This window comes from Paramormyrops kingsleyae, chromosome 11 (genome assembly GCF_048594095.1).
Source record: "Paramormyrops kingsleyae isolate MSU_618 chromosome 11, PKINGS_0.4, whole genome shotgun sequence".
NCBI lineage: Eukaryota > Metazoa > Chordata > Actinopteri > Osteoglossiformes > Mormyridae > Paramormyrops > Paramormyrops kingsleyae.
Window position 1 is genome coordinate 25,928,842 of NC_132807.1, and position 10,248 is coordinate 25,939,089.

Below are 10,248 nucleotides of genomic sequence, written 5' to 3' on the forward strand. Positions count from 1 at the left end.
ACCTAGTTGGGCCTTTGTCACATACTTTTGCTAGGGAATACTTTGGTTTAACAGCCTCCAGAGGCTGACCTGACCCCTCAGTTCAATAGGCACCATGGGTTTTGTTTATTTGGGTACCATTCAAAGACCCGCACTCTAAATCCATCATTATAATTTTAAGCCATCTGCAACAGAGACAAGCAGTTTCAAATTAGTTTTGACTGATGTTTATTGTCTTTGATCCTATTAGCATTCATCTACACTATCTGTTTTGTTTCTTTTAGAATTAAAAAATATATCATTGACGCTGTAAGTTTACTTGGCTACGTATTGCTGATATTCAAAAATAGGCATGATAAACCATGATTCTCTGTCAGAGTCCTCTCGATGTACATGAGCTGTGGATATAACTCAGGAAGCCATATTGCTAGTACTTACCTACCTATCTGCTGCATCTGTTGTTCAGTCTGGAGATGTTACGATTTGTAAGTGTGAAGTGTACGTGCAGGGATTATTGTGCTTTTCAAAGCCCACCTATGTTTCCTTAGATATTAAGGTATCACAAATATAATCATATAAAGCACTAGTCCAGTGTGGATTACATAACCGATTGCTTAACCTTGGTCACAGATTATGATCCTCGCTTGTTGGTATGTGGTCACCAGAGGTGGATAGTTCAGGTCCAGAAAGTAAAAATCCAGCCAAAGGTTGTATAAAGATTCACAGTCACAGAGTACTCAGCTATTTGGTTGAAACAAAATCTTGGTCTGGATTTTTGCTTGCTGGACCTGAACTTTCCACCTCTTGGGGAATCAGTCTGCGTGGTTGGACCTCGGCTCATGCTTCTCTTTCTTTCAGCATCTGTATTACATTCTGCAGGACTGAGTCAAAGTCTGAAGTCTTAAGTTTTTCCTCTTTGACGAAATATTTGCCAAGAGCATGAATCTGTGGGAGACTGAATAAATCTATTGCAAATACTGTACTAATTACAGTTTACTTACTGCCAGCATTCATACATCAATCATATGTATATAACTATGAAGAAAATATGGGTTTTGTGACTCAGGATATTTATAATTTCTCAACTTGATGTACTGAGAAATTCTGATGGTGTTATGTGGGCGATCCACACCAAGCAAATTAGAGTTAAAAATAATTAAAAAAAAATATTTTTGCTTTGTTCTAACATAATTTTTTTTTCTATACTTGAAAATGGTGATAACCAATCACACTATTATAATTTTACATAAAGCCCGCCCCCGCCCCCCCAAAACCAGGAATAATAATCTCTACTGTAGTCAGGGCTGTAGCAAAGAATTCTAGGTCTCCTGAGAAAATGTCACATTGGCCCCCCGCCCAATAAAATTAATAATTTTATGTATTCAAGGGCCCCCATAAAATGCTGGGTTGTCTTAACATGCCATGATATCCATGGCCCTCTGGAAGTGAGGCTGTGAGTCAATCTGGGCGCCTCTCGATCGTTACAGGGGGGGGAGGTCAAATATACTGCGTGACATAAGGGACAATGTCACACGCGTTTAGCTACAGCTCCATAGTGGCAGTGCGACCGGGTTGGTTTGATTTTTGCTAAAATGTGTTTGTTACTCAATAAATGTCGATAGATGACGGCATATGTGTGTCAGTGGTAAACTCAAGGGTCTTATAGCATATACAGGTCAATGGGCACCACATTTAAGTGATTTGATTGATTTCAGATGGTTAATTAAGATATTTTTTAAATTTAAATATTCAATGGCACAAAATGTTACTGCAGAATTCAGAGCACATTCCCAGTCTGTGCACAATCCCAGTCTGTGCACATTGCCAGTTTGTTTCCTTTTGTTTCTGTGCAGAGTCTTGGCTGTGATGGCTACCTGGGTTCAGGCAACGTGATGGACACGTGCGGAGTATGCGGAGGTGACAACACAACCTGCCGGCTGGTGTCCGGCATCTTCAAGCACAGCATGATGAAGATGGGATATCACAAGATTGTGGAGATCCCAGAGGGTGCTACCAAGATCAACGTCACGGAGATGATCAAGAGCAAAAATTACCTGGGTGCGTGGCTCATTTTTCAACAATTTACACGCAGAGAAAGCATGACTGAACTGACTAGCACTGTTGGACTAACACAGTTGCCCAAATGGATTATCACAACTGAGCTACCAAATGATTACTCAGCTGGGTGTGCGATATTGAGCACAATGATTAACGGGTCAAAAGTTGAAACTGACACACTTTCTTGCACACCATGCAGACCTAAAAATAATTTACGACAGATACATTAAAATAGCTTTTTTTGTAGCAATTCATATGACAAAAGAAAGGACATTCTGGAGACGTCCAGTATAAATAGTCACCGAGTCTACAGTACATTGGCTTCATGGCAAATAACCACAACAATAACAATAGCAACAACAACAGTAACATCGACAATACTAATATGATTATTATTATTATTATTATTATTATTATTATTTTAGCAATCCCAATGCTATTGTCCCTACAGTAAAAGTAGCCAAAGATGCAAAACATGTGCTTCAAAGGGATGAACACTAATGTTCTTTTCTCAACCAAAGGCTGTGATGCCACGGAGACAATTACAGGTGTAACCTTTAACATTCACAATTCACATGTGCTCCCTTGCTGACAACCCAGTGGTGGGGAATTATATAAAAAATCAAGTTAATGTGCATGTTGACTGGAGAAACTTTTCATTGACGAAGTGAACTAATTGACTTATTTTACTGTAGCCTTGCTCATGACATCATGAGCATTTATGTGTTTCATACCTTCATAATTTGAGGCTGAATTTTCATCACAGGTACAGTGCACATTGTAGTCTCCCCTGGGGTGTTTCTCAGGATTTTTAAGGTGGGGGCACACGAGGGACCATAATTCATACAGAGAGGCCAAACATATCATAAGTTATGAATCGGTGAGTGACAGGGGAAGGAACACTCCGCTTTCAGCTGGGGCCCTGTCCCTGTATACGTCCCTGAGTCTTCCTCTTGCAGCTGCGCAGTTCGTCTGGATGTTTCTGATGCATCATATTGTCCTTCTTGCAGCTCTGCGCAGTCGATCTGGACGCTCTATTGTCAATGGACAATGGGCCATTGACAGGCCTGGGAAGTATGAGGGGGTGGGCACCATGTTCACTTACCGCCGGCCCAATGAGATCAGTAGTACAGCTGGGGAGTCTCTGCTGGCTGAGGGGCCCACCAATGAGATTTTGGATGTCTATGTAAGTAGCCAATCACAGGAGATGTGCTGGCATGTCAAGCTGCCATATAAACTGTGTTATATAGCCTAAATTTGATCGCACATTGTCACTCTTTGAGTTTCTCTGTGGTATTTTTTTAACCTCCAGCATGTTCATTCCTAGTCAGAGATGGATAGTTCGGGCCCAGAAAGTAAAAATCCAGACCAAGATATTATTTCAACCCACCTGTTCAGCATAAACAGTCACAGCCACAGAGTACGCAACTCATTGGTTCAAACAAAATCTTGGTCTGGATTTTTACTTTCTGGACCTGAACTATCCACCTATGTTCCTAGATTTCTGTTGGACTTTTCTGTTTACAACATCCCGTTCTGCTGCCAAGTTGAATAAAACTCCATGGCTATTTGACTCTGCAGCTCTTGCATTATCTTGTTATTTAATGTCAACGAAGATGATCGTGATCATCATTGTTTCTATCACTTCAGATGATCTACCAGCAGCCCAATCCTGGGATACACTATGAATTCTTACTTCCTGCAGAGAATCCACAACTTCCACAAGAGACCAAGAATGAGGGTGAGTTTGTCTTTCTGGACGTGCATGACACAGCAGACTGGCTTCAAGCAGAATACAGTGAAGCTTTGCAGGGATGATACAATGGGCTCTGTGAAGATTAGGGCCTTAACCCCCTCCCCAGGGAACACTTTGGATGGCGAGGATGCATACATGCATCCTGGAAGCTCAGACCAGGAGGGGTACCATCACCCCCAACAGGAACCTAACAACCAGGTGCTCCGACGGCATCAGGAACATGCCTGGAAGCGGCTCGGCTTTACAGACTGCACTGTCTCTTGCGGCAGAGGTGAGCGCCCTGTTGGCCCAGGCTTTGTCTTCGTTGGCAGTTCCAGGACCCGGTCTGGGGTTTCTGACTGAGGCTTATTCTATCCTTCCTTCAGGCTCCAGGCATACAGTGTTCCGCTGTGTCCATAGTGCCACCCTCCAGCCTGTGACCGACAGCTTGTGTGACAGAACCACCCGGCCCAGCCCCCAGGAGGAGCCCTGCAACGTGGAACCCTGTCCTGCCTTGTGAGATCCTTCCCTGTATTTCCGCTGATCTGCCATGGACACTGGGAAAATATTCCTTATATCCGCACTACTATAATATATCTTTGAATGGTTTCTCTCAATAATAGTCTTGAGAGCTCCTGTGGACTCTAAGTTTTTTTCCTAATAGACTCTAAAGTCATTAGGCTTAATTGAAATTTTGAATGATTTCTTGTGAGATTTTTGAAGATTGTCCTGGGTAGAAAGCTAAAGATCCATCCATTTCCTACCTGCTCATCCTGCTCAGAATCAGAATCCTGGCAGATGTCAGTCTGTCACAGGTCACATTCATATTCTATAGGCAGTTTGGAGATGCCAGTTGGTCTAACTACTTGCCTTTGGGAGGACACCAGAGTCCACAGAGGAAGCTTGCATGACACATGACATAGGAAGAGCAGGCAGACTCCACACACACAGAGCAAAGGTGGGATTCAAACCCACAACCTTGGAAGAATGAGGCAGCAGCATAACGCACCATGCGACCCGGGACCCAAATCAATGTCGCACCATCCATCCATCCATCCATCCACCCATCAATCAATCAATCAATCAACTATTTATCCAGTACAGGGTCATGGAGGATTAGGTCCTGCATAGATCACAAGGCAGTGGAACACGCTGCAATCTTAGAGATGCAGATTCATCTAACCACGTCTTTTTGCACAGCTCAATGAAACCAATACTAGATTGAAACACCTGCTTTCTCAAAGTTCTAAACATCCCTTAATATCTCAGTGTGGCCTCACACCACCAGGATGTGGGACGGTGCCGCAGAGACACAGCTAGTTAGCATAGCCTATGCGTCCATCTCCATGTCCCTTCGCTCCTGTAATGAGGCCCCCCCCCCGGTGGTGTGCCGCAGCTGGGACATCGGCGAATGGTCTGAGTGCAGCAGCACCTGCGGCCCGGGCCAGCAGCATCGGCAGGTGCTCTGCAGGCAGACCTACACCAACCGGACCCTGAACGTGCACACGGGCCGATGCCAGCACCTGGAGCGGCCGGAGACCACCACCACCTGTCAGCTCAGGATCTGCAGCGAGTGGCAGATTCGCAGCGACTGGAGCACGGTGAGACAAAGCGGTCTGTCCACTGCACCGCTGCACTTTCTGGTTACTTGGGATTTCAAGGTCATTAAGCAAACTTCCCAAACCTATGTAGAAAGCCAAAAGTTTGAAGTTTAGTAAATCTTGGTGCATTGATGACATTGAAACATATTCTTTATTAACACATCGTAGCCAGCAACATTTATGGGAAATCCCACAAAATCAACCAACACATTCAGAAAATGTGTGTAAAATAACAAAGAAAGATGCCTTGGTTGGATGAGTGTACAACTGCTCAATGACAACAGTTGTTAATAAGCTCAGGAATGTACAAATGCCTTCCAGATGGTACAATCTGAATAATTCATGCCTTTGTTCAGTTATAATGAGGCCACTAAGGGTTTAGTGACCTCTCTGAATTAGTTGCAGGCATTTTGTCAAGAAAATTGCCAATTTGTGCAGGTTATAATATCATAAGCTATGCATGAATCTGGGTGCCAAGAAGAAACCTCACAGAAGTTCACACTGGGGCTCATTTAAAACAGAACAACACTGTGGAGATTCTACAGCCATGTGGAAAAAGGTATTATGGTGTGACAAAACCACCTTTTTGCTTTCAATGTCAAGTGTCTGTGAAAAACAATATGGAGTGTCTATCAAATGATGGAAGCAGCTGCCTCAAAGAAGACCATCCCTACAGTAATCAAGGTGGAGGCAGCTGCCTCAAAGAAGACCATCCCTACAGTAATCAAGGTGGAGGCAGCTGCCTCAAAGAAGACCATCCCTACAGTAATCAAGGTGGAGGCAGCTGCCTCAAAGAAGACCATCCCTACAGTAATCAAGGTGGAGACAGCTGCCTCAAAGAAGACCATCCCTACAGGAATCAAGGTGGAGACAGCTGCCTCAAAGAAGACCATCCCTACAGTAATCAAGGTGGAGAAAGCTGCCTCAAAGAAGACCATCCCTACAGTAATCAAGGTGGGGACAGCTGCCTCAAAGAAGACCATCCCTACAGGAATCAAGGTGGAGGCAGCTGCCTCAAAGAAGACCATCCCTACAGTAATCAAGGTGGAGACAGCTGCCTCAAAGAAGACCATCCCTACAGTAATCATGGTGGAGGCAGCTGCCTCAAAGAACACCATCCCTACAGTAATCATCTTAGAGGCAGCTGCCTCTAATTAGGGTTTGTCTTTATAAGGCGCTGGAGAACTTCTGAAGATAAAAGGATGATGGATGGTACCAAATATAAACAGATGTTTGAAGAAAACTTCCCGCCAGAAAACTGGGAACAAAATTTATTTTAAAACTAGAAACTGACTCAAACACTGCCAGAGCAAAAGTTGATTGGATAATGAACAAAAAAGCAAATGGCCCAATGAGAGCATAGAACTGAAAACCATGAAGCACCTTGAAGAGGGCAGTTCACTGACTGTCCCTGATATATGAGTGAAGCCCTGTAAGGAGGAATGGGCAAATTTAGCACTTATGGCAACAATTGCAAAAGGTTCTCAAACTTGTGTCACTTATCCAACATATATTTTGTAGTTTTTACTTTTAATTAATTATCAGAAAATTGTAGAATTTATATTTCACTTGGTGCTGTTAAAACATGTAAATAATAAGGGAGGGAAACATTTCCTGATTGTTTTTTACTCCTTCTATCAAAATACTATTATACTGCAAAATACTATAATGTTATTTAACTATATTTAAACTTTAAACAGTCTAAATATTAAAATGGCAGTTTTTATTGAAATCTGTACCCAGTCTGGTTTTCCGTTCCAAAATGTAAGTGTATTAAACTATTTTGAGACTTTGAGCGGTTACTGACGTGAAAATGCCTTATGTCTCTTCTCTGACTTGTTCAACAGCAGTCTGAGTTAGCAAATGTAATAAATTAAATAAGCACATTTATATAGATGCCTTTGATCTTGTGTTGCACCACCCTTCGACCTTTGACCTGTGTGCCCTCTTCCCCAGTGCTCTGTCCCCTGCGGGGTGGGTCAGAGGTCACGGGAGGTACACTGCATCAGCAATGTGGGCGACTCTGTGGCTGAGGAGGAGTGCAACACGAAGCTGCGACCAGGCGACATGGAGAACTGTGACATGGGCCCCTGTGCCAAGAGCTGGTTCTTTACCGAATGGGCCAGCCGGGTATGCCCCCCCCCCCCTTCCCCCCCCGACGCTCCACCCTCTCACATCAGCGCCTGGCTGTTGTAACTGTGTTCCCTGTGCGCCCCCTTGCAGTGCTCGGCAGATTGCGGATTCGGGGTGAAGACCCGTGGCGTCCTCTGCTTGACCAATCACGTTAGCAGCTTGCCGCTGGATGGCTGTGGGCCGGAGCGCCCCCCAGAGTCCCAAGTTTGTAACAACGGGCCGTGTGAGAATCAAATAGAGTGGTTTACGGGACAGTGGAGTCAGGTGAAGCGTGAATTGTTGTACTTGCTGTGTTCTGTGTATCTGTGTTGCTTTTCTTTAGTTACAGGCTAAACAGAAAAGGACTGATGCTGTAGCATCAATAACAAAAAAGAGATTATATACATTAGCATATTATGTATTCAGGATGTCATGCTGGCTTGTTGAGGCCTCAGGGCCGCCCAGTGCGGCATGTTCCCTGAGGTGGTTGGTGTCAGCCTGAGAGGTGACGCTTCTTTCTGCGTGTTTCCTCCTATAAGTGCTCTGCAGAGTGCGGGCACGGCCGGCAGCAGAGGGAGGTGGTGTGCCTGATGAAGTCTGACAAGGGTTTCTCACTTCTGCCCCCTTATGAGTGCTCCTCCCTGGACCAACCCCCCACCCAGCAGAGCTGCCAGTCCAAGGCGTGCAGCGCCAAGTGGTACCACACTGACTGGAGTTCTGTAAGGAATCACGCAGAGCGCGGTTATCCGTCAGTGTTCTGTGTTTCTGACCCTCAAACACCCTGCTGTCCAATAACACAATTGCATGGGGAGGTTCTGTAATCGTGTGTTGGTTTAATGTGGAACTCATGAACCCCTGCCCAGTGCTCCAAGACATGTGAAGGCGGGTTCCGGGTTCGAGAGGTACGCTGCCTCTCGAATGACATGGTGCCCAGCGAGGCCTGTGATGCACGGCTACGTCCAGAAGAACGAGAGAGCTGCAGCCCGGAGCCCTGTGCCCCAGAGATTGGTCAGTGACCATGTACATTTAGCCACACCCACAGCCCCACCCACTCTCAGCGATAGGTCAGTGACAATGGACTTAGCCACACCCACAGCCCCACCCACTCTCAGCGATAGGTCAGTGACAATGGACTTAGCCACACCCACAGCCCCACCCACTCTCAGCGATAGGTCAGTGACCACATACTTAGCCACACCCCTAGCCCCACCCTCCATACCAAAATCAAAGTCAGTGATTATATGCATAACTTGCCCCCCCTACTATAAGTACATACTATATACTATATATGCTCATAGCAAATGTGTAGGCCCCACTGATGTTCTCAGGTGCTATGTGACAAACACGTCTGACAGCACACCTCCTCTTTCTGATTTTCAGATGAGAACTGTCGAGACAAATACTATAACTGCAATGTGGTCGTTCAGGCTCGACTGTGCGTGTACACTTACTACCAGACGACCTGCTGTGCATCCTGTACCCGGGGGGCCCAGCGGCACTCGGGGTACTGGGGGACCAGATGACTCTTCGCCCTGGGGGTGTCAAAACCTTCTCTGGACCGATGGACAGTACAGATGATGTAGGTGTGCAGCTGCAGCAATTTTCAGAAAATACTCTAATAAGCGAGAAGCACCTTGGGCCGACTTAAGGAGGGACGACAATACACAGACACAAAGGACAGAACTGAAAGCCTTCTCCTTCAGTGCTGCAGTGTTAGTGAATCATCCGGACTCTTGGCTGGGAATCAGAGCTGAGAGAGTGAGAGAGAGAGAGAGAGAGAGAGAGGGAGAGAGAGCAGGAGAAAGCTGTGCCCATCACTCACCTGAGCCTCAGAGCACCTGGGAAACAGAACTCACAGAAATCCTGGTGTGGACACATTCTTCAGGGGATCTGGGGTCAGCTTGAGAGGGAGTGGAAGTGTTGTTGTTCATTGGGAAGATTTCGCAAAGTTCACACTCAAGGACTCATTTTTTAAAATTCCAATATGTATAAACTGTATAGTTTTTGTATGTCATGCCTGTATTTATAAAATGGTGAGTTATATACAAATGCCAAATTTTCTTAAATGTTTATTAAACTGATCACAATTTATTGTTCCTGATCTAATTTTATTACAATGGCTCAAGTTGCCCATCATTGGCCTTCAATGTTGGGCACAAAGTTTGAATAACAGTTAATTTATTTTGCATTATTGGAGCACATCCTGAAAAGGTCATTTTGTTCTCTGCAGCACTTCTCAGCTGAAAATAAGTCCCAGTTTTGCCATTTGTGAAATAAAGTCACTGCATTAAGTCACTTTAATGGGTCGTGTTTTTAAATTAGGCTTCACTTGCCTACTCACAGTGCTTCTGGCAATTATTTTGGCAATACCCTGAGCCACAGTAAGGAAAAGGGCTTCCTTCCTATAAAATCGGCAGTTCAAAAGGAGAAAGTGGAACGTAAAACCGATTCCATAATTTCATCATTATATCTATAACTGTACTCATTACCTCCTCGGGAAGAGTACATCGATCCTTCCACATTGCTGGAGCCCAGGTCTGCAAAAACCGCTCAAATTTTTTGGTTCCCTTGTAGAACAAAGTGAGAATGTGAAAAGATACATAAAAATGCAGGATATACTAAGATCACTGCAAGATCACAGTGAGATGCACGTGAGAGGGTGCTGTGAACAAACATGGCATCCTCCAAACCAACACTCAACATATATTTTACGCATCTATGAGTTGCTAAACATTGTGTACCATCTGCTGGTGAGCACTGGGG

The 10,248-nt window shown here is 44.8% G+C and overlaps 1 protein-coding gene across 1 annotated transcript in view; it reads left to right on the top strand.

Annotated features, from left to right (window-relative positions):
• The window catches only part of LOC111847965 (thrombospondin type-1 domain-containing protein 4), a 33,038-nt gene extending 23,252 nt beyond the window's left edge, over positions 1–9,786 (top strand). The window contains exons 8-18 of the mRNA XM_072718349.1: positions 1,833–2,037; positions 3,048–3,223; positions 3,688–3,778; positions 3,900–4,064; positions 4,159–4,288; positions 5,169–5,373; positions 7,330–7,503; positions 7,597–7,770; positions 8,025–8,204; positions 8,349–8,493; positions 8,866–9,786. Coding sequence (XP_072574450.1) covers positions 1,833–2,037; positions 3,048–3,223; positions 3,688–3,778; positions 3,900–4,064; positions 4,159–4,288; positions 5,169–5,373; positions 7,330–7,503; positions 7,597–7,770; positions 8,025–8,204; positions 8,349–8,493; positions 8,866–9,008 — 1,788 coding nt within the window. The 3' untranslated portion in view covers positions 9,009–9,786. The remainder of the gene's footprint in view (positions 1–1,832; positions 2,038–3,047; positions 3,224–3,687; positions 3,779–3,899; positions 4,065–4,158; positions 4,289–5,168; positions 5,374–7,329; positions 7,504–7,596; positions 7,771–8,024; positions 8,205–8,348; positions 8,494–8,865) is intronic.
• Positions 9,787–10,248: the final 462 nt, after the last annotated feature.